The following is a 27,482-nucleotide window of genomic DNA, read 5'->3' as shown; positions in this document are numbered from 1 at the left end:
AACAGATACAAAAAAGCACTCATGAAGAAGAATCAGCAGAAAAATCCTGGTAACACAAAATACCAGTTCAGAGTAACCCCTTCTAGGGATCGCAAGGTAGCTACAGCAGAGGACTCCTCCTATAAAGAAAGGTTAAAAATGTCAGAAGGGGAATTTAAAATACAGATGATAAAAACAATAAAGGAAATTGCTGAGAAAGTAGAAAACAATCAAAAAACAATGAAGGAAATTGCTGAGAAAGTAGAAAATAACCAAAAGGAAATCCAAAAACAGAACCAAATAAGAGATGAAAGATACGAAGAATACAGAAAGGAGATAGCAGAGCTGAAGGAACTGAAGCAGTCAATTAGGGAATTTAAGGATGGAACAGAAAATATCAACAACAGATTAGATCATGCAGAAGAAAGAACCTCAGAGGTAGAGGATAAAGCTCTTGAGATAACTCAGATAAAGAGGCAGAAAAGAAGAGAGAGAAAGCAGAATGTTCACTGACAGAATTATGGGACTCTATGAAGCATTCAAACATATGAGTTACAGGTATCACAGAAGGGGAAGAAGAATGCCCCAGAGGTATGGAAGCCATTCTAGAGAATATTATAAATGAAAATTTCCCTAATATCACCGAAGATTCTGACATATTCATTTCAGAGGGATATCGGTCCCCTGGTTGCCTCAATTCAAATAGAGCTTCTCCAAGGCACACTGTGATGAATCTATCTAAAATCAAGACAAAAGTAAATATTTTGCAAGCTGCCAGGAATAAGCACCAATTGACCTACAGGGGCAAACTCATCAGGGTCACCATGGACTTCTCTAATGAAACTTTTCAGGCCAGAAGACAATGGTCATCTGTCTTTAATCTACTTAAACAGAACACCTTCCAGCCCAGAATTCTATATCCCGCTAAGCTAAGCTTTAAAATTGAGTGAGAAATAAAATCTTTTATTGATATGCAAACATTGAGGAAATTTGCCACAACAAGACCAGCCCTACAGGAAATATTTCAACCTGTTCTACACACTGACCATTACAATGGACCTTAAGCAAAGTAAACACCCAGAAATTAAAGAACAGAACCTAGTTTCCACAATGATACAAAAGACAAATCTAAGCAATGGACTTTCACAAAGTAAGATGAATAGAATGCTACCACACTTATTAATTATCTCAATAAATGTTAATGGCTTGAATTTCCCACTGAAGAGGCACAGACTGGCTGATTAGATTAAAAAACACAAGCCATCTATTTGCTGTCTGCAGGAAACACACCTCACATGAAAAGACAAATTAAAACTCAGAGTTGAAGGCTGGAAGTCAATTTTTCAGGCAAAAGGAATTCAGAAAAAAAGAGGGGTTGCAATCTTATTCTCAGATACATGTGGATTTAAAGCAACTAAAGTCAAAAAAGACAATGATGGTCCCTTCATATTGGTAAAGGGAAAAATACAACAAGAAGACATTTCAATTCTAAATATTTATGCACCCAATTTAAATACTTCCAGATTCTTGAAACAGACCTTGCTTAGTTTGAGCAATATGATATCCTATAACACCATAGTAACAGGGGACTTCAAACCCCTCTCTCAGAGCTGGACAGATTCTCTAAACAGAAATTAAACAAAGATGTTAGAGATTTAAATGAGACCCTAGAACAACTGTGCTTGATAGACATATATAGAACACTCCATCCCAAAAATAAAGAATACACATTCTTCTCATCGTCCCATGGAACATTCTCCAAAATTGATCATATCCTAGGACACAAAACAAACCTCAACAGAATCAAAAGAATTGAAATTCTACCTTGCATCTTCTAAGACCACAAGGCACTAAAAGTGGAACTCAACTCCCACAAAAATGCTCAACCTCACACGAAGGCATGGAAATTAAATAACCTTATGCAGAATGGCAGTTGGGTGTGGGAAGAAATAAAAAAAGAAATCATTAACTTCCTTGAGTATAACAACAATGAAGACACAAGTTACCAAAACCTATGGGATATAGCAAAAGCAGTCCTGAGAGGAAAATTTATCTCTTCAGAAGCCTATATTCGAAAAACAGAAAGAGAACACATCAACAAACTTACAAGCCATCTGATGGAATTGGAAAAAGAAGAACAATCTAAGCCTAAACCCAGCAGAAGAAAAGAAATATCCCAAATTAAATCAGAGATTAACGAAATTGAAAACAAAAGAATCAGTCAGAAAATTAATGAAACAAGGAGTTGGTTTTTTGAAAAAGTTGATAAAATAAATAAACCTTTGGCTGGACTAACTAGAAATAAAAAGTAAAATCTCCAGTAACCTCAATCAGAAATGATAAAGGGGAAATAACAACTGATGCTACAGAGATACAAGAGATTATCTCTGAATACGACCAGAAACTTTATGCCCAGAAATTCGACAATGTGAAGAAAATGGACCAATATTTGGAATCACACCCCCTCCCTAGACTTACCCCAGACGAAACAGATCTCCTGAACCAACCAATTTCAAGCACTGAGATCAAAGAAACAATAAAAAATCTTCTAACAGGCTCAGCGGCTAAGGCGCCAGCCACATACACCTGAGCTGGTGGGTTCGAATTCAGCCTGGGCCTGCCAAACAACAATTACAGCTGCAACCAAAAAAAAAAAAAAAACAACAATCCCATACATCAATGGGGAAGAGAGATGAATAGAATCATCTCCAAAGATGACAGACAAATGGCCAACAATCATATGAAAAAATGCTCATCATCCCTAATTATTAGAGAAATGCAGATTAAAACCACCCTGAGATATCACCTAACCCCAGCGAGAATGGCCTATATCACAAAATCTCAAAACTTCAGATGCTGGTGCAGATGTGGAGAGAAAGGAACACTTTTACACTGCTGGTGGGACTGCAAACTAATACAACCTTTTTGGAAGGAAGTATGGAGAAACCTCAAAGGACTCAACCTAGACCTTCCGTTTGATCCTACAATCCCATTACTGGGCATCTATCCAGAAGGAAAAAAAACCTTTTATTATAAAGACACTACTTGTACTAGACTGTTTATCGCAGCCCAATTTACAATTGCCAAAATGTGGAAACAACCTAAATGTCCTTCAACCCAGGAATGGATCGGTAAGCTGTGGTATATGTATACCATGGAATATTATTCAGCCATAAAAAAATGCAGATTTTGCAGAATTTGTACTAACCTGGATGGAGATGGAACATATTATTCTTAGTGAAGCATCACAGGAATGAAGTGTGAATCCTATGTACTCAATTTTGATTTGAAGACAATTAATGACACAGTGGGCATGGGGGAAGGGGAGAGCAGACAAAAGAAGGAAGAAAAGGGTGAGTGAAAGGAAAAGAAGAAAAAAAAAGAGCAAGAAAAGAAAATAGTGACTAATTTTCACATAAATTGGTTTTAATTTTGACCAAAGTATATTATTTGAACATTAATTTTTAACTCAACTTATTAATATGTTGATTAGGATATTGTATCTTCATTTATAAGTGACATATGTTTGTAATTTCTCCTTTATAATAATATATTTTCTCCAATTTTAATATCAGGTGTACCCAGATCAAAAAGAATGATTTTGATGTATTTCTGCTTTTTCCATTGTCTATAAGATTTGGCATGATCTGTTTTTTGAAATTATCTTTTACTTTTATTTATTAATATAAGTAGTCTAATTTTTGTTACTTAAAAAAATAAGTTAACTGATGACTCTATACTGAATCTCAGAGTCAAAGCATTCTATAATAGACATACTCTTATTTGACAATGTGAATGTTACTCTCTTTGCATTATTATTATCTCTTAATATTTCGATATAGCAATTGATACCTTTTCTGAATGTATTTATGCTCATTCATTCTTTATGAGGTTTTTGTTTCTAGTCCTTATCTTAAACATTGTAATTGTTATTAAATTTCAAGTCTTTAATTTCCTGAAGGCAAATAAAATGGAAACCTATTAAAAAAAAAAAAAAAGAAATGTCCCTTCTATACCCATTTTCTTAAGTGTTCTAACCATGAATGGATGCTAGATATTATCAAAAGCTTTTTCTGCATCAATTGAGAGAATCATATGGTCTTTGTTTTTTAATTTGTTTATGTGATGTGATTTATAGATTTACATATATTGAACCAGTCTTTAGACCCTGGTATAAAACCCACTTGGTCATGGTGTATAATTTGTTTGATGAGTTGCTGGATTCTGTTTGTTAGGATGAAATTAGAGAATTTAGAAATTAGAGATTTTACTCTTTTTTTCCTGGTTAGGTTAGCCAAAGATTTATCTATTTTATTGACCTTTTCAAAATATCAACTTTTTGATTTATTGATCTGTTGTATAATTCTTTTGTTTTCAATTTCATTTAATTCTGTTCTAATTTTTGTTATTTCTTTTCTTCTGCTGGGTTTGGAGTTGGAATGTTCTTCCTTTTCCAGTTGCTTGAGCTGTCACATGAAGTTGTTAACTTCCTCTCTTTCCATTCTCTTGAGGAAGGCTTGCAGCGCTATAAATTTCCTTCTTAGGACTGCCTTTGCAGTATCCCAGAGGTTCTGATAATTCGTGTCTTCATTATCATTTTGTTCTAAAAATTTGATAATTTCCTTATTAATCTCGTCTATGACCCAGCTATCATTCAGCATAAGGTTATTTAACTTCCATGTTTTTGTATGAGTATGCAGATTCCTGTTGTTATGGAGTTCAACTTTTATTCCATGATGGTCTGAGAAGATGCAAGGAATAATTTCTATTATTTTAAATTTGCTGAGGTTAGACTTGTGACCTAAGATGTGATCAATTTTGGAGTATGTTCCGTGGGCTGATGAGAAGAATGTGTATTCAGTTTTGCTAGGATGAAATGTTCTCTAGATGTCTCTTAAATCCAAATGTTGAATAGTTATCCAACACTGCCAAAGGAGTGTTAAAATATCCGACTATTATGGAGCTGGAGGAAATCAAGCTGCTTATGTCTGTTATAGTCTCTCTTATAAACTGAGGCGCATTCTCTTGAGTGCATAAATGTTAATAATTGAAATCTCATCATGTTGAGTGTTACCCTGAACAAATATGAAGTGACCATCCTTATCTTTCCTTACTTTTGTTGGTTTAAAGCCTATTGTATCTACAAATAAAATTGCAAGATATAGATTTTTTTAGATTTTCTTACATATGTGCTACAGGCAAACTGTGAAAAAAATGTTTAAGGTCTTTTTTATATAGTCCCTAGGAGACACTTATAATACCTGATTTATAATATTCTGATTTGAGCATTACATACAATTTATAAGAACACCTTTCATGAGCAGAAATTAACAACCACTGTGATACTTTACTGCTAAGCTAATAAAACTGAACTTTAAACATCCACTATTTTAAAAGCAGAATCTGCCAGATGTGGTGGCTCACACCTATAATCCTAGCACTCTGGGAAGCCAAGGCATGGATCACTTGAGCTCAGGCATTCGAGACCAGCCTGAGCAAGACTAAGACCCCATCTCTAAAAATAGCCGGGCGTCATGGTGGGCACCTGTAGTCCCAGCTACGTGGGAGTCTGAGGCAAGAGAATCGATTGAGTCCAACAGTTCAAAGTTGCTGTGAGCTATGATACCATAGCACTCTACTGAAGGCAACAAAGTAAGACTCTGTCTAAATAAATAAATGCAGAATCTTTTATTAACTGGGTTTTGACTCAATGAAAGAATTTAATTATTAAAGTTACTAGGTCTAAGCTCCAAATCAAGCTTCTAACTACATCTAACTACATTCCATGTGAATTTGCAATTGGTCCAGTTTCTACATACAGGTTATATCATAAACACAGTATATCCCTCTACATAATATACAGAGTAAATGATTTAAAAGAATTATTACTACCCAACTTCAAGGGTAAGTACTGTAAAGCAATTACTATAAAGCTACAGTAATCAAGATAGTGTGTTATTGGCCAAAGAATAAACAAATGATTGATGGAACTGAATAAAGAATTCAGAAACTGACCTTTGACAAAGGATCAAAGGCAATATGATGGAGAAAAGATTGTCTTTCCAACAAATGTTGCTGGAAGAACTGAATATCCACATTCAAAAACAATGAAACTAAACACAGAATTTACACCCTTAAAAAAATTAACATAAAATGGTTCACAAATCTAAAACCATAAAACTCCTAGAAAATAGCACAGATACATAACACTAAGAATCTGTTTCCTCAGTGTAACCTGGCTTATTGTACCCTCAATGAATCCCCAACAATAAAAAAAAAAAAAAGAATCTGTTTCCTAATCTATAAAAAGGGGAACTCATAGAATTGTTGTGTTAAATGAGATGATGCATGGGAGACTGTGATTGATACATAATAAATGTTCAATAATTGATAATCATTATTTTTACTGGCTCCAAACATATACTCCATGAATAAGGCTTTCTCACTACTTACCTCTTTAAAATCAACCCATTCTTTTTTTTTTTTTAAGAGACAGAGTCTCACTTTGTCACCCCTGGTAGAGTGCGTGGCATCACAGCTCATACCCTGTTTCCCCGAAAATAAGACATCCTCCGAAAATAAGACATCCTCCGAAAATAAGACCTACTTACAGGAAAGATAAGACATCCCCTGAAAATAAGACCTAGCGCATCTTTGGGAGCACACCTTAAAATAAGACACTGTCTTATTTTCGGTGAAACAGGGTAGCAATCTCCAGCCCCTGGGCCTAGGCGATTCTCCTGCCTCAGCCTCCCGAGTACCTGGGACTACAGGCACCTGCCAAAATGCCCAGTTATTTTTTTGTTGCAGTTTGGCCAGGGCTGGATTCAAATGCGCCACCCTCAGTATATGAGGCTGGCACCCCACTCACTGAGCCACAAGCGCTGCCTAAAATCAATCCATTCTTTTGGGCTTAGCTTATGTTATAGTTTCCTCCATTTATGATTATTCTACCTCCTCCTAAATTCTATAATTCTTATCTATACTTTTCATTAAAACCTTAATCACAGACTTTGCTTAGTATTGTTTTATAACTAAGTAAAGTTCCTGTCACTTCAAATAGAATGTCAGGCTTCTTACAGATAGAGACAGTTTACTTACACAACCAAATTCCAGTCTATTTCAGTAAACTGATTAAGTCTACTTACTCTAATAAAACTAGATCCCACCACATATTCATGTGTTACTCTAATCAGGCAACACATTAAGTAGAGAATTTTAGGCGTGGCAAGTGTCTTAGTCTGCTTGGGCTAATGAAACAAAATACCAGAAACTGGGTAGCTTATAAACAACAGAAATTTATTTCTCACAGTTTTGGATGCTGGGAACCCTAGGAACAAGGTGCCAGCAGATTCTGTGTCTGATGAAGGCCCGTTCTGCATAGGCAGTGCCTTCTTGCTGCATCCTCATATAGTAAAAAGGGCTATCTAGTGTTCTGGGGTCTGTTATAAGGGCATCAATTCCATTCATGAGTGGAAAGCTTTTATAACATAATCACTTTCCAAAAGACCCCCCAACTCTTATTACCATCACCTTGGGTGTTAAGATATCAACATATTAGTTTTCCGGCGCGGATCTGGGCAAGCGTGGCAGGGCTTTCGAATTTATCGACTGGGCTTGTGGCTGTGCAGGCACAGCATCCACACAGATGAGATGGGAGAGGAGGCCAGTGATGACAAGAAGCCAACAACTAAATTTGAACTAGAGCGAGAAACAGAACTTTGCTTTGAGGTGGAGGCATCTCAGTCAGTTCAGTTGGAGTTGCTGGCTGGCATGGCAGAGATCTTTGGCACAAAGCTGACTTGAAATAAGAAATTCACTTTTGATGCTGGTGCCAAGGTGGCGGTTTTCACTTGGCATGGTTGTTCTCTACAACTGAGTAGCCACACCGAGGTGGCTTATGTCTCAAAAGACACTCCTATGTTGCTTTACCTCAACACTCACACAGCTTTGGAGCAGATGAAGAGGCAGGCAGAAAAAGAAGAAGAGCGAGGCCCCCGAGTGATGGTAGTGGGCCCCACTGATGTGGGCAAGTCCACAGTGTGTCACCTTCTGCTCAACTATGCGTTTGGGCCGCCATCCCACATATGTGGAGCTAGATGTGGGCCAGAGCTCTGTGTCCATTCCTGGGACCATGGGGGCCCTCTACATTGAGAGGCCAGCAGATGTGGAAGAGGGTTTCTCCATCCAGGCCTCTCTGGTGTATCATTTTGGTTCCACCACTCCTGGTACCAACATCAAGCTTTATAATAAGATTACATCTCGTTTAGCAGATGTGTTCAACCAGAGGTGTGAGGTGAACAGAAGGGCATCTGTGAGTGGCTGTGTCATTAACACCTGTGGCTGGGTCAAGGGATCTGGTTACCAGGCCCTGGTGCATGCAGCTTCAGCTTTTGAGGTAGATGTGGTTGTGGTTCTGGATCAAGAATGACTGTACAATGAACTGAAGTGGGACCTGCCTCATTTTGTACGCACTGTGCTGCTCCCTAAATCAGGTGGTGTCGTAGAGCGGTCCAAGGATTTCCGGTGGGAATGTAGGGATGAACGCATCCGTGAGTATTTCTATGAATTCCGAGGCTGTTTCTATCCCCATGCCTTCAATGTCAAATTTTCAGATGTGAAAATCTACAAAGTTGGGGTACCCACCATCCCAGACTCTTGCTTGCCTTTGGGCATGTCTCAGGAGGACAATCAGCACAAGCTAGTACCTGTCACCCCTGGCCGAGATATGGTGCACCATCTATTGAGTGTTAGCACTGCTGAGGGTACAGAGGAGAACCTTTCTGAGACAAGTGTGGCTGGCTTCATTGTGGTGACCAGTGTGGACCTGGAGCACCAGATGTTTACTGTCCTATCTCCAGCCCCCCGCCCACTGCCTAAGAACTTCCTTCTCATTATGGATATCCGGTTCATGGATCTTAAGTAGATATCAACAGGAAGCCTTGCTGTCTGGTGCATCACAGTCTCTGGCCCTCACCAAAGGCAGATGGACGGATATATGAGAATCTGTTGAGGCCAGCTGACCAGAAAACATTGGTGGACTAGAGGAAAACATACATACATATATATATATATATATATATATATATATATATATATATATATATATATATATATTTACCTCTAAAAACTGGTAGCAATAACAGGACTTTTCTAATCTTGATCAAAAAGAAAAAACAAAACTATAATTGGTTTTTTAGATCACCTAAGATGCCATTTTGAATTCCATTTCTTTCACTGTGCTACTACACACTGTGGGTTTTTTAAATCACTATTTCATATTCCATATTATAGTACTTGGTATCTCATTTATCCAGGGTAAAAATGTGATTTAGAAGGGCTCCTTCCAGTAAAGTTCAAACTTGAAAAAAATTATTTTAATAAATGTTTTTGCCATTAAAAAAAAAAGATATCAACATATTGGCCCGGCACCTGTAGCTCAAGCGACTAAGGCGCCAGCCACATACACCAGAGTTGGAGGGTTCAATTCCTGCCCAGGGCTGCCAAACAACAATAACAACTACAACCAAAAAATAGCTGGGCACTGTGGCAGCCGCCTATAGTCCCAGCTACTTGGGAGGCTGAGGCAAGAGAATCGCTTAAGCCCAGGAGTTGGAGGTTCTGTTAGCTGTGATGTCACGGCACCCTACCCAGGGCAACAACTTGAGGTTCTGTCTCAAAAAGAAAAAAAAAAAGATTTCGACATATTTATTTGGGGGAGCTCAAACACAGACTATAGCAGCAAGCTATAAAGAAGATCATCTGAGCATGACTGAAACATATCTTAAAACAACTGAAACAGCCAGCTACCTCAGAGATAAAATCATCTCTTATACCACATGTTTAAATGAATAGCTGGTATCAAAATATCTGAGTCCACGGAGGCAGAGCATGATGGTGGACAGGACGGACGTGTAGCCCACCTCTCCCAAGCCACCAGGTGAGAGGAAAGGCGGTCTGGACCTTCCCTGTGTGTGGATTATTGGAGTGGACAGACAGCTGGAGACGCCCAGCGAACTGGCGGTTTGCTATATATGAGGAGTAACTTAAAATCACAGACTCTGTTGTAGAGATTCTTCCCTGCTCGGCTGTGCCGGCCAGCAGGCCCCTCCCCTACGGAGGTCAGCAGCTTGTAAATGCTGACAAAATCCAACTGACAAATAATTAATCCTGAACTAAGGGAGGCTTCCGAAAGGAGAGCCACTCAAAACCACGGGGAGCTGGGCAAACTGTTGGACAATTGAAGGGAAGGGATCCTGCCCAGGAAACAGACATTTTGAACTACCCAAAAGGGCGGGCACCTTTCCCCCAAGCGTTGGAGGGGGCTGGTGGTTCAGGCTGCGCAGCGAACTGGCAGGCACCCATCCAAATGGGAAACTCTGATCCATAAAACTCAGAATAAGTCCCCCGAGCGCTCCAACCACGGGAACCGGCTTGAAGCTTAGGACCCAGCTTTGGCTTCTGGAGCCATGAAGCTGCTGAAGCCACGGACAGGCTTTGGCTGCTGAAACCGCGGGAACTAGCTACAGGAGATAGAGCCGGGAGCCCGCCAACGAAAGCGCTAACTCAGCACCGCTCCCCTTATGGCCGATTGCAGTCGCCAGTTTGCAGGGGAACCTGGGAACAGAGTGGAGGGACTTAAGAAGCGTGGACACCTGCACTGAGTGGGAAAGTCAGTCGCAAGTGCTGTCTGGAAAAGAACAGCCGAGGTTGCATAATTCTTAGGCGACAATCTTTTACGGAAACTCCAAAATGGTGATCGGCCATGGAAGGTGGTTACCATGGTAACGGTATAAACTGTAAATCAGGTATAAGTCTCAGAACCACTCACAGCGCCACCTGGTGTCCAGAAAGTATATCGCAGTATGAATATATTCCTATGAAAGTTGATCCCTACAGCAGACATATAGATATTTATAGGTATATTTCTACACACAAGAATATTTTTGTAGTTGGTACCTTTTTTTTGTTTTGTTTTGTTTTTGGTTTTCATGGGGTTTTTTTGGTTTCGTTTTTGTCTTTTTTCCTCACCATTTTCTTAGAGGAGATTTCAATAATTTTTTATTATTACTTTTTATATAGATATATCTTTTATTTCTATGTCTTCTAATTTTAATTTCTTCTTTCTTCTCATTTAACATTCCTTCCAACACCACTTTTTTCTCTCTTTTTTTCCCTTTCTTTCAATTATTTTACGATTATCACTATTTTTATTGCAGTTGTTCTTATATTGCTGTTGTCATGGCTGTTACCTGTATGTCTATGTGTTTCTGTCTGTCTCTGTATCTATGGGCCCAGGTGCCTGGTAACCTTTGTATCTGTTTCTTTGTTCATTTGGTCTCAATGAGCTTGGTATTACGACCTACAACTCTGAGCTCCTAACACTCCCCTCCACTCTCACTCTGTGATCTGGAGACCTGCACCCCCAAGAGTCCAGATTCTTGGGTGAACTCTCGAGAGTTGTAGACAGGACCTGGACTGCAGCTGGCCAGTGCTGACTCTGTAGCAAAGGAGCGAGAAGACGATGGTCAGCTGAGTGGGAATTACACTGGAGCGGTGGTGCCCCGAGGTGCAGAGCAACAGCCGTCTTCAGCAATAACAAGGCCCACCCCCAGATAACCCATAGCCTCTCCTCCTGTCTTCCTGGGCAACCAGATGAGGCCGAGCATCTTCTCAGATGGCAACCACCATGGAACAGACCTGGGACTGAAACACAGGCCCCATGAGTAAAGGGTTTTCCTGAGACGGTACCGACCTGGGTGGAACACGGGGACTAGAAAACACACCCACAGAGCCTGGAAATTCCCAGGGTGGGGCTGATCCAGAGGACCGCTCTACTGAGTCTAAGACGCACCTGGCCCTTAAGGGATCACCAGCCTATAGACAAAGGAGGCCAAGTGGCTACAGCCAACAACTGATTGTGCTGCGAATACAAACCCGCAGGACTAAAGACAGGGCCTGAGGCACAGGGTCTGGGAACTCAAATCAGCCTCTCCTCTGCAGAGGAATCTGGCAAGGTCAGAAACACACTCCCACAGGGTTGTTCCCTTCACCCAGTAACATAAACGAAGGGTGGGGCTGGAACTGAGTGAACACCTCCAGCCTCCATCAAGTGCCCGAGGTTGACAGGCCACACCACCCCCTGCTGGATAAAGACAGAGAATAGCGACCTAGTCGAGCAGACACAGACTACCCTGTGACTTAGGCAGGTGTAAACCCCTGGAGTATCTGCTTACTGCAGACAACTGACTGGGTCACAGCCCTATGGGGATAGCAGCGACTGGGTGTGACAGAACTGCAAGGTGGGGAAGGAGGCATCAATCTTCCCAAACTGATCTATTTACTGGTGGCTCTTCCTGACTCCACGCAGCACTGGAGCAAGCCATTTTAGAGCAGTCACCATACCCCTATGATCTAGTTCCCAGGGACCTCTTGAACTCTCCCACCCGAGGCAGCTGCTGACTGAGACAATTGACTTGGACCTTTTGAACGGAGTCACTCACCTAGGGACTATCCAGGTGGTGCCCTGAGTGTGTGGTTGTAGGAAGGTTTGATTTTCCTTTTCCATTTGTTGCCTGTGGTGGGTGGGGTGACTTAATTGCTGGTATTTCTCCACAGCTGAGACTTCAACCCAGAGTAACTGTTTCACTAGGGTCACATAGAAACAAGCTGAAAACAAGACAGAACCACTTAGCCCCTCTACACCAAACAGGGCCCCAGTTTCTCAGGCCACAGCACTGTACGGGTCCTCAACAAAACACCAGAGGAAAATCAAAGGGAGTACAACAATCATGGGGCAGAATCAGCGGAAAAACTCTGGTAACATGAATAACCAGAATAGATCAACTCCCCCAAGGAAAGATACGGCAGATGTAATTGAAGATCCCATTCACAAACAACTGGCTGAGATGTCAGAAATCGAATTCAGAATTTGGATGGCAAACAAGATTAACAAAATGGAATTAGGAATTCATGGAGAAATTCAAAAGCTATCTCAAGAATTTAACGAATTTAAAGACAAAACCACCAAAGACTTAGAAACACTGAAACAAGAATTTGCAGCCCTCAAAGATATGAAAAATACAGTAGAATCCCTTAGCAACAGAAAGGACCAAGCAGAAGAAAGGATCTCTGACATCGAAGATAAGCCTTTGAATGCTCCCAAACTCTCGAAGAGGAAGAGAAATGGAGAGCAAAAATGGATCACTCACTCAGAGAGCTCTGGGATAACTCAAAGAAGGCAAATATCCGTCTCATAGGAATTCCTGAAACAGATAAAGTGGCCTCACTGGGCGCAGAGGCCCTTCTGCATGAAATTATGAAAGAGAATTTTCCAGACATGCCTAGAGATTCTGAAATTCAGATAGCAGATAGCGTCAGAACCCCAGCACGACTCAACCCCAGTAAGACATCCCCCAGGCATATCATAATTAACTTCACTAAAGTTAATATGAAGGAGAAAATTCTCAAAGCGGCCAGGCGAAAGAAATCTATTACCTTCAAAGGGAAGAACATTAGAATGACTGCAGATCTCTCTGCTGAAACTTTTCAAGCCAGAAGAGGGTGGTCATCAATGTTTAATCTCCTCAAGCAAAATAACTTTCAACCCCGGATCTTGTACCCAACTAAAATGAGTTTCATTTATGACGGAGAAATTAAATACTTTAATGACACACATATGCTGAAGAAATCTGCCATAACCAAACCAGCTCTTCAGGATATTCTCAGACCTATCCTCCATAATAACCAACCCAATCCTCTACTACAGAAGTAAACTCACTCAGAAACTTCTGATCAAACGCCAACTTCCACAATGGCAAAAGGATTAAAAATGCCCACTAGGCTTTCGAAAAACTCAATACCCCAAATTTGACCAAACTTATCAGTACTCTCCATTAATGTGAATGGCTTAAACTTCCCTCTAAAGAGACATAGGTTAGCTGACTGGATACAAAAATTCAGGCCAGACATTTGTTGCAATACAAGAGTCACATCTTAACTTAAAAGACAAATACAGACTCAGGGTGAAAGGACGGTCATCCATATTTCAGGCAAATGGTAACCAGAAAAAAGCAGGAGTTGCAATTTTATTTGCGGATACAATAGGCTTTAAACCAACAAAAGTAAGGAAGGACAAAAATGGTCACTTCATATTTGTTAAGGGTAAGACTCAATATGATGAGATTTCAATTATTAATATCTATGCACCCAACCAGAATGCACCTCAATTTATAAGAGAAACTCTAACAGACATGAGCAACTTGATTTCCTCCAACTCTATAATAGTCGGAGATTTTAACACTCCTTTGGCAGTGCTGGATCGATCCTCCAACAAAAAGCTGAGTAAAGAAATTCTAGATTTAAATCTAACCATCCAGCATTTAGATTTAGCTGACATCTACAGAACATTTCATCCCAACAAAACTGAATACACATACTTCTCATCAGCCCACGGAACTTACTCCAGAATCGATCACATCTTAGGTCACAAGTCTAACCTCAGCAAATTTAAAGGAATAGAAATTATTCCATGCATCTTCTCGGACCATCATGGAATAAAACTTGAGATGAGTAACAACAGGAATCTGCATACACATACAAAAACATGGAAGTTAAATAACCTTATGTTGAATGATAGCTGGGTCAGAGATGAGATCAAGAAGGAAATTGCCAAATTTCTGGAACAAAACGACAATGAAGACACAAACTATCAGAACCTCTGGAACACCACAAAGGCAGTTGTAAGAGGGAAATTTATAGCACGCAAGCCTTCCTCACGAGAACGGAAAGAGAGGAAGTAAGCAACTTAATGGGACATCTCAAGTGACTGGAAATGGAAGAACACTCCAACCCCAAATCAAGTAGAAGAAAAGAAGTAACCAAAATCAGAGCAGAACTAAATGAAATTTAAAACAAAAGAATAATACAACAGATCAATAAATCAAAAAGCTGGTTTTCTGAAAAGGTCAACAAAATAGATAAACCTAATCAGGAAAAAAAGAGTAAAATCTCTAATCTCATCAATCAGAAATAACAAAGACGAAATAACAACAGACTCATCAGAAATCCAAAAAATCCTTAATGAATATTACAAGAAACTTTACTCTCAGAAATACGAAAATCTGAAGGAAATTGACCGTTACTTGGAAGCATGTCACCTTCCAAGACTTAACCAAAATCAAGTGGAAATGTTGAACAGGCCCATATCAAGTTTGGAAATAACATCAACCATACAAAATCTCCCCAAAAAGAAAAGCCTGGGACCAGACAGTTTTACATCAGAATTCTACCAAACCTTTAAAGAGGAATTAGTACCTATATTACTCAACCTGTTACAAAAGGTAGAAAAAGAAGGAAGACTACCCAACATGTTCTATGAAGCAAACATCACCCTGATCCCCAAACCAGGAAAAGACCCAACAAGAAAAGAAAATTATAGACCAATATCACTAATGAATATAGATGCAAAAATATTCAACAAGATTCTAACAAACAGAATCCAGCAACATATCAAACAAATCATACATCATGACCAAGTCGGTTTTATCCCAGGATCTCAAGGCTGGTTCAATATACGTAAATCTATAAATGTAATTCAGCACATAAACAAATTAAAAAACAAAGACCATATGATTCAATCGATGCAGAAAAAGCTTTTTTTTTTTTTTTTTTTTTTAATAGAGACAGAGTTTCACTTTATGGCCCTTGGTAGAGTGCCGTGGCCTCACACAGCTCACAGCAGCCTCCAACTCCTGGGCTTAAGCGATTCTCTTGCCTCAGCCTCCCGAGCAGCTGGGACTACAGGCGCCCACCACAACACCCGGCTATTTTTTGGTTGCAGTTTGGCCGGGGCCGGGTTTGAACCCGCCATCCTCTTTGTATGGGGCCGGCACCTTACCGACTGAGCCACAGGTGCCGCCCAGAAAAAGCTTTTGATAACATCCAGCATCCCTTCATGATCAGAACACTTAAGAAAATTGGTATAGAAGGGACATTTCTTAAACTGATAGAGACCATCTACAGCAAACCCACAGCCAATATCATATTGAATGGAGTTAAATTGGAATCATGTCCACTCAGATCAGGAACCAGACAAGGCTGCCCATTGTCTGCACTGCTCTTTAACATTGTAATGGAAGTTTTAGCCACCGCAATTAGGGAAGAAAAGGCGATCAAGGGTATCCACATAGGGTCAGAAGAGATCAAACTTTCGCTCTTCGCAGATGATATGATTGTATATCTGGAAAATACTAGGGACTCTACTACAAAACTCTTAGAAGTGATCAAGGAATACAGCAGTGTCTCAGGTTACAAAATCAACATTCATAAATCGGTAGCCTTTATATATACCAAAAATAGTCAAGTTGAAAAAACAATTAAGGACTCTATCCCATTCACAGTAGTGCCAAAGAAGATGAAATACTTGGGAGTTTATCTAACAAAGGACGTGAAAGATCTCTATAAAGAGAACTATGAAACTCTAAGAAAAGAAATAGCTGAGAATGTTAACAAATGGAAAAATATACCATACTCATGGTTGGGAAGAATCAACATTGTTAAAATGTCCATACTACCCAAAGCAATATATAATTTCTTTTTTTTTTTTGTAGAGACAGAGTCTGACTGTACTGCCCTAGGGTAGAGTGACGTGGCATCACACGGCTCACAGCAACCTCTAACTCTTGGGCTTACGCAATTCTCTTGCCTCAGCCTCCCGAGCAGCTAGGACTACAGGCACCCGCCACAACGCCCAGCTATTTTTTTGTTGCAGTTTGGCTGGGGCTGGGTTTGAACCCACCACCCTCTGCATATGGGGCCAGCGCCCTATTCACTGAGCCATACCATGCTCATGGTTGGGAAGAATCAACATTGTTAAAATGTCCATACTACCCAAAGCAATATATAATTTCAACGCAATCCCCATTAAAGCTCCACTGTCATACTTTAAGGATCTTGAAAAAAAAATACTTCGTTTTATATGGAATCAGAAAAAACCTCGAATAGCCAAGACATTACTCAAAAATAAAAACAAAGCAGGAGGAATCACGTTACCAGACCTCAGACTATACTACAAATCAATAGTGATCAAAACAGCATGGTACTGGCACAAAAACAGAGAAGTAGATGTCTGGAACAGAATAGAGAACCAAGAGATGAATCCAGCTGCTTACCGTTATTTAATCTTTGACAAGCCAACTAAAAACATTCAGTGGGGAAAAGATTCCCTATTTAACAAATGGTGCTGGGTGAACTGGCTGGCAACCTGTAGAAGACTGAAAGTGGACCCACACCTCTCACCATTAACTAAGATAGACTCTCACTGGATTAAAGATTTAAACCTAAGACATGAAACTATAAAAATACTAGAAGAGAGCGCAGGGAAAACCCTTGAAGAAATTGGGTTGGGTGAGTTTTTTATGAGAAGGACCCCCCTGGGCAATTGAAGCTGCTTCAAAAATATACTATTGGGACTTGATCAAACTAAAAAGCCTCTGCACAGCCAAGAACACAGTAAGTAAAGCAAGCAAACAGCCCTCAGAATGGGAGAAGATATTTGCAGGTTATGTCTCCGACAAAGGTTTAATAACCAGAATCCACAGAGAACTCAAACGCATTGGCAAGAAAAGAACAAGGGATCCCATTGCAGGCTGGGCAAGGGACTTGAAGAGAAACTTCTCTGAAGAAGACAGGCGCACGGCCTTCAGACATATGAAAAAATGCTCATCATCTTTAATCATCAGAGAAATGCAAATCAAAACTACTTTGAGATATCATCTAACTTCAGTGAGACTAGCCTATATCACAAAATCCCAAGACCAGAGATGTTGGCGTGGATGTGGAGAAAAGGGAACACTTTTGCACTGCTGGTGGGAATGCAAATTAATACATTCCTTTTGGAAAGAGATACGGAGAACACTTAGAGATCTAAAAATAGATCTGCCATTCAATCCTGTAATCCCTCTACTGGGCATATACCCAGAAGACCAAAAATCACACCATAACAAAGATATTTGTACCAGAATGTTTATTGCAGCCCAATTCATAATTGCTAAGTCATGGAAAAAGCCCAAGTGCCCATCGATCCACGAATGGATTAATAAATTGTGGTATATGTACCCCATGGAATATTATGCAGCCTTAAAAAAAGATGGAGACTTTACCTCTTTCATGTTTACATGGACGGAGCTGGAACATATTCTTCTCAGTAAAGTGTCTCAAGAATGGAAGAAAAAGTACCCAATGTACTCACCCTTATTATGAACTAATGTAGGACCTTCACATGAAAGCTATAACCCAGTTTCAACCTAAGAATAGGGAGAAGGGGGAAAGGGAGGGGAGGGAGGGGGGAGGTAGGTGGAGGGAGGGGGATTAATGGGATTACACCTGCAGTGCATCTTACAAGGGTATATGTAAATCCTAGTAAATGTGGAATGTAAAGGTCTCAGCAAAATAACTAAGAAAATGCTATGAAAGCTATGTTAACTAGTGTGATGAAAATGTGTCAAACGATCTATGAACCAAGTGTATGGTGCCCCATGATCATATTAATGTACACAGCTATGATTTAATAACAATTAAAAAAAAGGAAAAACAAATATCTGAGTCATGTAAGTTGTGGAATCCAGTAAGGTCTTGTTTAGGATATACAACTAAATGCAATGGATCAAATAATTAGAATAATAGCAGTAGCCCACCAGAATTATGCTAAAGTAATGGAACTTAATGAATTTTTAAAAAGCAATTATTACTGCTGGTTGTAAATCCTTGTAAAAAAGGTAACCAAAGTTATTATTACCTGCATACAAGCATCCTGACCCCTGATTGCAGCTATGTGAGCAGCTGTCCAACCTCTTGTTGTTACTTGTGTGATGTCAGCTCCATGCCATAGTAGCCAATGAAGACACTAAGTTAAGAAAATAAGCATGTTAAGAAGTGATAAGGTAGATTTTTAAACATTTTTATATCTTTTAAATTTAGTCTATTATCATGAAATCTCCGCTGCAGCCTGTGAAGCATCATAAGTAAATGAGGGGATAAGATAAAGGAAAAACAGGGCGGTATGGTGGCTCATGCACTCTAGGACACCCAGTCAGGAGGATCACTTGGGCTCAGGAGTTAGAGGCCAGCCTGAGTAACAGCAAGACCCCATCCCTACTAAAAATAGAAAAATTAGCTGAGCGTCAAGAGTCTGTAGCCCCAGCTGTTTGGGAGGCAGAGGCAGGAGGATCACCTGAGCCAGGAATTTGAGGTTGCAGTGACCTATGATAATGCCATGGCACTTCAGCTGGGCGACAGAGTGAGACACTATCTTAAAAAAAAAAAAGGAAAAACAAAAGCACAAGCCCAGTGACATGAAAACCAATATTTGGCCTCATGTATTAATGATAACTGTGGCAACCTGGAAACATGACAATTACAGCAAGTTGTTGCTGTGAGTAAAATGCTGATCCAATGTTGATCAATATACTGTTTGGCCAATACTGTACAAGCCAAACAAAACATATCTATGAATCAAATTTGCTCAAGGGTTACAGGTTTGCAATCTCTACCACGGATCTTTAAATGAGCCCACAAGCCTTTGTTTCAAAGCAAACATTAATATTCTGAAGATACTCTCTAAAACATAAGTATATTATCTTTAAAAAAGGAAGGTAATCAAATGTATCTTAAGATTTTTTTAAATTAACCTAAATCTCAATATAATATTTCACAAGGTTTGTATCACAAACCTGTATTTATATGTCCAAGTTTATAGATTTACCTCTAAAGAGCCTCTTTGTTTTTAAAAGAATTGGTCATATCATTAAAATGCTTTCTTACAACAGTAAGAAATAAAACTAAAAGCCACCAAGAAATATATATAACTATATATTGGTTAAAAAGTTTCATTGGACTCAGTGCCCATAGCTCAGTTAGTAGGGCCCCGGCCACATACACTGGGGCTGGCAGGTTCAAACCCAGCCCAGGCCTACAACGATGACAACTACAACAAAAAAATAGCCGGATTTTGTGGCGGGCACCTGTAATCCCAGCTAATGGGGAGGTTGAGGCAAGAGAATAGCTTAAGCCCAAGAGTTTGAGGTTGCTGTGAGCTGTGATGTGACAGCACTCTACTGAGGGCAACATAGTGAGAATCTTTCTCAAAAAAAGGTTCATCACTTAGGTATAATTTCCCTGTCACAGAGATTAATGACCAACAAAATATATATATATATATTTTTTTTTTTTTTTTTTTTTGGCCGGGGCTGGTTTTTTGAACCCGCCACCTCCGGCATATGGGGCTGGCACCCTACTCCTTTGAGCCACAGGTGCCACCCATAAGCCACAGGCGCCACCCCCAACAAAATATTTTAAAAGTTCGATGCAGTGGCTCACACCTGTAATGCTAGCCCTCTGCGAGGCTGAGGCAGGTAGATCACCTGAGCTCACAGGTTGGAGACCAGCCTGAGCCAGAGAGACCCCATCTCTAAAAACAGCTGGGCATTGTGGCAGGCTTATAGTCCCAGTTACTTGGGAGGCATAGGCAAGAGAATCACTTGAGCCCAAGAGTTTGAGGTTGCTGTGAGATATGATGCCATGGCATTCTACCAAGGTTGACAGTGAGACTGTCTCAAAAAAAATTCGACCTCACTAACAAACACAGAAAGTTGCCTTTGCATCTCTGTCAAAAATCAATGACCAAATTGGGCGGCGCCTGTGGCTCAAGGAGTAGGGCGCCTGTCCCATATGCCAGAGGTGGTGGGTTCAAACCGAACCCTGGCCAAAAAAAAAAAAAAATCAATGACCAATTCATCAGCAGGACTTCAGAAATGACTAAGTGAGGAATCTGTACATTTTATAAGAAGAACCTACAAAACTAGACAAAGTTGTCAAAACAACCATTTAAAGATTCTGGAAATTGACCCAGAGTGTATAACAAAATGTGAAGCATTTATTCAAGAAAAATTACTGAATTCCAGTAAGAATAGGGGAAGTCTATGATGTTTTAGCCTTGGGGCTATAACTATTCCTACCCCAAACTCCGCAGTACAAAACTTCTGTTCAAATGGATATCTCCATTACCCTGCCAAAGAGACTGACTTTATTTGGAACTAAACATAAAAAATTTTAAATCCAGACACATTGTCAAAAACAATTCTGATCTCTGGCCAATGATCTGGAAAAGTCAACATCAGAGCAAACCTAATGTCATGATACTGGTTGGAACAAGCAATAAAACTAAAAGCCACCAAAAAATTAATAAGGAAACCAAGAATTCAGACAGCCAAAGTGGGCCTTGCTAAGAGTCTACTTATTCCTTGTGAGTGAAAAGGTTGTGTGTGTGTACAAAGCTGCTTATATTCTTGAAAGACTAAAGGAGGCTAGTCATCCCTAGCTAACTAAGCATGAAACACATTTTTAAAAAACGGTCAGGCTGACTCATGAACTGCTTTGCAAACATTCCCTGAGCCATACATAGACCCATGAGTAAAAGGTGGAAACCTTCCTGCCTCAAGGTATTTACGTACAACCTCTGACCAATCATTAGTTGACCACTAAGCTGTGCTAATCGAGGAGTAGCCTCTAACAAATCAGGCTTAAAAATAAAAACAAGAATTTTAAAAAATATTAAAAAGGTGAGCAGAGACATCAGTGGCCACATACTGCGCAGGAAACAGACTCTCCACGATAAGTCCAACCAAGACACTAAAAAAAAAAAAAAAAAAATAGCAATAACCCCTCTTGGGCAGAGGTAAGACAGAAACATCAAAATACAGAGAAACCTAAAATGTCCAGTTTTCAAAATGTCAAGTCAAACTAAAAAGTATTAGATACACAAAGAAAATCAAAATGTGTAACCAACACACACACAGGAAAAAAAGAATCAGCAGAAACTGTCTCTGGGGAAACCAGATATTGGACTTAGTAAGACTTCAAAGTAGCTATTATAAATATGTTCAGAGAACTAAAGAAAACTATATTTAAAGAATTAAAGGAAAGTATGATTACATAACTCATCAAATAGAAATACATAGTTAAACATAGAAGTATAAAAGAACAAAACAAAAATTCTGGACTTGAAAAGTACAGTAGAACCACCTCCTTACCTAATTTTCATAGACCTGACATACATCGCATGTGTGTATCAGTACAGTAAGCTTAGTTCCTTATGTTGATCACCTCTGTAGACCAGTCTGTTGCAATCATTTGGGTGATCAACTTGGAGAGGAAATGAAAAGCACTACAGGGGCTCAGTAGCAGATTTCCTCTGAAAAAATGAAGTCTAATAAAGCACAGTTTTCACCAATTGTTAATTTAGTTATTATTTCATGCTGTCAATATATTAAGTACCACAGCTATTAAGAAATTTCAAAAGGATAATAAAATACATATGTATAAAAGTATAAATACAATGTTCAAGTATTGGAGATTTAGGAGATGATCTTTAAGTAGGAAAGGAGAAAAAAGGTACCAAAATCTTTTGGTTTACATTTTTTTCATCAAAACCCAACAAACATTTATTAAACATCTGCTATACTAAAACATGTGCCAGACACTAAAAATATAAATTTAATTCAACAAATTCAGCAATACAACAAATATATATTCAGAACCTATGATGTGACTCCATTATGCCTGTTACTATGCTATGTGTTCTGGAAAAAAGATGAATAATATCCAAATGTTATCTTCAAAGAGCTTGAAATCTAATAAAGAACACAACTCAAAAAATAAAAATTATTTTTCATATATAAAATTTAACCACATGTTCTCACTTACAAGTGGGAGCTAAGCTGTGGGGATGTCGGGACATGTAGTCATACAGGATCATTTTTTTTTAAGTTTTCAGGTGTCCCTGAACTGGGTGCTAGGCTTATTCAGACTTGTACCACATTGTCGCTTCCACCTGTCCTCAACGCACACAGACACACACCCACACACACACTTATATGGAAAGCACAATGAACAGTGGAGACATAAGAGGTAGGAGGGTAGGAGAGGGAGTGGGGGATGCAAAACAACATGTTGTATACAATGTACACCACTCAGATGATGAGTATGCTAAAAGCCTAGACTTTACCACTATATAATTCATCCATGTAATCAAAAAACATTTGTACTCCTAAATCTATTGAGAAAAAAAAACATGTAAGATGTAAGAGTAGAACTAGGAGTCAGTAGCTAGTTGGGAGATATTGAGAGAGGAAACACATAAGTTTTACCAAGTTAGTGATGGCCGACCTGGGTTTCTAGTGATGCCTGACCTGGGTTTCAGCCACAGCTACAGAAGGAAGGGGTGAGACCAGGTAGATAAAAGAGCATGTGCAAAGTCTACAATAGTATTAAACAGTAGGCTAGTTCGGGAAATGATAGTCACCAATACTACAGCATAAAATTATGATGGGGATGAAGTTAGAGAGAGAAGTCCTATCATGTTAAATGGCTTGAACTTTATCCTTTAGGGGACAAAGTAACTAGAGAGTTTTAGGGAAGATTTTAAGTGATATAAATTTTAGTTTTATAGAGATAGCCTTGTACAGAATATGAACTAAAGGTGGACAAGACAAAAAAAGAAGGAAATCAATTAGATCTGATGTAATGGCTGTGAGAATAGAGAGGACAAATTCAGGGGACAAATACAGAACAGAATCAAATGACCTAATGATAAGTTCTCACTGCATCAATGTGTATGCAATGAAATGCACCTTCACCTAGACAAAATGTTGATAATGTGGTTTTGCTTTTGTGAAATATTGAGATAATTCAATAATGATTCAAAGGTTATTGCCCTTGAAAATTATAAAAGAGAGGGAAAAGAATAATGGTTTTAGTTTTAAACCAACTAAACTTGAGATGCCAGTCAGATATGCATTAGCTAATTGATGAAGCAACTGATGTATAATCCAAAAGTCAGGAAAGAAAGCAAATAAATGTACTATGTAAAAGTAAAAAAATTAAGGAAGTCCAAAAGACTGCTTGAAGAGAGAGAGCATAAAGGGCAGTGCCCATAGCTCAGTGGGTAGGGCACCGGCCACATAAACCAGGGCTAGAGGGTTCAAACCCAGCCCGGGCCAGCTAAAATAACAATGACAACTGCACCAAAAAAATATCCAGGCATTGTGGTGGGCACGTGTAGTCCCAGCTGCTTGGAAGGCTGAGGCAAGAGAATTGCTTAAGCCTGTGAGTTTGAGGTTGCTGTGAGCTGTAACACCACAGCACTCTACCCAGGGTGGCAGTTTGAGACTCTGTCTCCAAAAAGAAAAAAAAAAAAAAGAGAGAGAGAATGTAAAGAAAGAGAGGATCAATGGGAGAAATGTAAAGAATACCTGTATTTACGGAGTAGAAAGGGTAAGTTAACCAAAGAAGACAAGTGAGAGTAATTACACAAGATGTCCTATTTGGATATGGCAGAGTAAAATCAGTATTTTCCTCTCTCTCTAAAACCACTCAAAAGCAAAGAGATAGAAAAACAAAAAGAAAACTCCAACTTTGATGAAACTGGGAAACATCTGTAAGTCAAACCACAAAACAGATTAATAAGACTCCAAACAGCAGATCAAACTGGGAGGTGGCAGGGAAGAGCAGAGAGAACATTTACCCAGAGCTACATGCTCATGGAGATATTTCTCCCATGTAAGAAGGATCCACTGAAAGGCCAAAGTGAAAATTCCATGCTTACAACAGTACAAATGAGGCACAAACTGACAGAGGAAGATTCTCTGAAACAAATTTGGTTACAAAATGCAGAGAAGTCCAAACAAAAAAGAAATCACAAACCACAGCCATATTCATAGAAAACTATGTATGTGGCAGAAGTGCAAAAGAGAGAACACATTGTATTTATACCTGCTATGGCCTACCAGCTGGGAAAATGTAGCAGCTAAAATAAGGTAGCCTCCACACAACCCTGAATCATGAGAAAAAATCCAGTTGGCCTATACACAGCCCAGGAATAAAAAGGCTTGCATAAATATATTCACTAAGCAGTTTGTACTACTTACAAATTAAAATCAACTAAATATCCATCAATAGAAAAACGAATAAATTCTGGTATCAGTCTAAGAATAGACTATTACAACATGGCTGAAGGAAATAAGTACATATATTTACAGTTAAAGCTCAAAAACATTTTTGAACAAAAAAGCAAGCTCCAGAATGATACAATGTGATGTCATTCATATAAAGCATGTCATTCAAAATAATTATATAATCATATGTAATAATAATGTAAAAGCATAGATGGGAACAATAAACACCAAAATCTCTAAAGTTATCTCTAGAGTTGGAAGGAAAGGAATGGTACCTGAAAAGGGTATTCAGGAACTTCAAACTGAAATAAGCCATCTCTTTTCTAAAAATCTGAAGCAATTATAGCAAAAATTTCAGGATAGGTATTATTTTATCCTCTATAAGCCATCCTCTATGCTTGCCTCTGGAACCCACCCTCTATATTGTGAGGAAATATAAACTATTCCTTGTGGAGAGACCTCACAAACAAGCCCACATGGAAAAGCATTAACATGCCCAGTTCACAACCAGAATCAACCATCAGATTTCTGAATGAGCAAGCATTCAGAAGATTCTAACACCAGCTTTTGAATCTTCCAGCTGAAGCCCCAAATGCCATGACTTGGGGATCCAAATTCCTGATTCACTCATGAGTATAAACAAACAGTTATTTCATGTCCCAAAGTTTTAGGACAATTTGTTATAAAGCCCTAGCAAAGCAGACTATCTACATATTAAACTGAATTAGACTTTAAAAAAAAACTATCTGCAGTACCTAGCATAAGGTCTCAGCCCTGTTCACTAAATTTGAAAAACTGCTACAGCAGCTACCTCAGTTTAATAGTATGGATAGCTTCTTACCTCCAAACTTCCAGAATGTGCTGCCCAATGTAAAGGGGTAAATTTATGAAGAACATCGACTTCATTAATGCTGGCTCCACGTTCCACTATTTCTGAAAGCTGCTTTACATCTCCAGCTCTTACTGCATCATGTATGCTGCCAAAATGCACTTTCCTCCTGGTACCTGCTGAAAAATCAAAATTTCCAGCTTTCTCTTTATATCAGAAAAAAAATCAAATTACTTAAAATGTTCTACAAAACTGTGAAAGAAAAATAAACTAAAACAATGATCCAATAGAAAGCACAAATTACTTTGGATTTCTAAATAATTTACTACAATGATGTCCGTATCTTAATCATATTTCCAGTTACAGCTGGGACATGGAAAGAGCATAGACGTTTTCTTGCCCTCATAAGGAAAAAAACTGAATAAACTGAAAATCAACAACTTTTCTTGGACCCATCAGAGAACTAAGGTTTCTGGGCAAATACAGAGAAATATAATCAAGTTCAGCTTATCTGGAGCAGAAGTTGCTGGAACCACAAACTGGTAGAAGTAGTTAAATGGCAATTTTGATGACTTGCCAAGGGCTGCATATATACCTGCCTAAAAATGAGAAACTTCTAAGAGTCACAGTCTTAGGAAATCCTTATACTTTCATAGATTTTTTTATCTTCAGAAATCCCACCAGATTATCACTATGAAGCCAAGAAAAGTCACCTCATGTCCTTGGCAGGGAGAGGAAAAAAGTAACCATTTCAAAACATGCCCAGTGTGTCTCCATAATAAAGGCCTCCCTAGTGAAAAAGATTTTACCAGAGCCTTAGCTGACATATTTTATCAATATTTTTTATTTTTCTAACTCATAGGTCTTACACGAAGAAAGCAGTCATAGGCTTGGTGCCCAAAGCTCAGTGGTGAGGGAACCGGCCACATACACCAGGGCTGGCAGGTTCAAACCGGCCCAGGCCAGCTAAACAACAATGACAACCACAACAAAAAAACAGCTGGGCGTTGTGGCAGTGCCTGTAGTCGCAGCTACTTGGGAGGCTGAGGCAAGAGAATCACTTAAGCCCAAGAGTTTGAGGTTGCTGTGAGCTGTGACACCATAGCACTCTACCAAGGGTGACATAGTGAGACTGTCTCAAAAAAAAAAAAAGAAAAGAAAAGAAAAAAGAAAGCAGTAACAAGTCATAATTAGGAGGGGGGGCAGAGTGCCAGGCAAGATCATAGCTCACAGCAACCTCAAATTCTTAGGCTCAAGTGATCCCAGTGATCCTCCTGCTTCAGCCTCCTAAGTAGCTGGGGCTATAGGCACCCGCCACAACACTCACCTGATTTTTCTGTTTAGTAGAGCCAAACACTCACCTGATTTTTCTGTTTAGTAGAGACAGGGTCTCACTCTTGCTCAGGTTGCTCTTGCACTCCTGAGCTCAAGCAATCCACCCGCCTTGGCCTCCCAGGGTGTTAAGATTATGGGCATAAGCCACCTTGCCCAGCCAAGGTCAGAATCTTTAATTCATATGCTATTAGTGTTATATTTTATAATTTATAATTTAATGTTCTAAACATCTAGAACATCTTTTCAGGCCCACTGTAATGTGAAACATCTTAATGTGTATTGTGAACCAAAGACAAATAAAGGTATCTAAGCATGAACACAGTTACTAG

General features: G+C 39.3%; 1 protein-coding gene and 1 pseudogene across 3 annotated transcripts in view; one reads left to right on the top strand and one right to left on the bottom strand.

Moving 5' to 3' along the window:
- ANKRD42 (ankyrin repeat domain 42) overlaps positions 1-27,482 on the bottom strand; it is a 97,345-nt gene that overhangs the window by 68,449 nt on the left and 1,414 nt on the right. For 2 of the 3 annotated variants that reach the window (XM_053560160.1, XM_053560161.1), the window contains exons 2-3: positions 25,831-25,997; positions 18,776-18,883 (exon numbers count right to left, since the gene is read on the bottom strand). In XM_053560160.1, coding sequence (XP_053416135.1) covers positions 18,776-18,883; positions 25,831-25,997 — 275 coding nt within the window. The remainder of the gene's footprint in view (positions 1-18,775; positions 18,884-25,830; positions 25,998-27,482) is intronic. The other variant, XM_053560163.1, reaches the window with a different exon arrangement.
- LOC128564643 (polyribonucleotide 5'-hydroxyl-kinase Clp1-like) lies at positions 7,438-9,059 on the top strand (annotated as a pseudogene).

Source organism: Nycticebus coucang, chromosome 14, assembly GCF_027406575.1.
Source record: "Nycticebus coucang isolate mNycCou1 chromosome 14, mNycCou1.pri, whole genome shotgun sequence".
Lineage (NCBI taxonomy): Eukaryota > Metazoa > Chordata > Mammalia > Primates > Lorisidae > Nycticebus > Nycticebus coucang.
The sequence above is the reverse complement of the archived record's forward strand: the minus strand, read 5'-3'. Positions and strand labels throughout refer to the sequence as shown.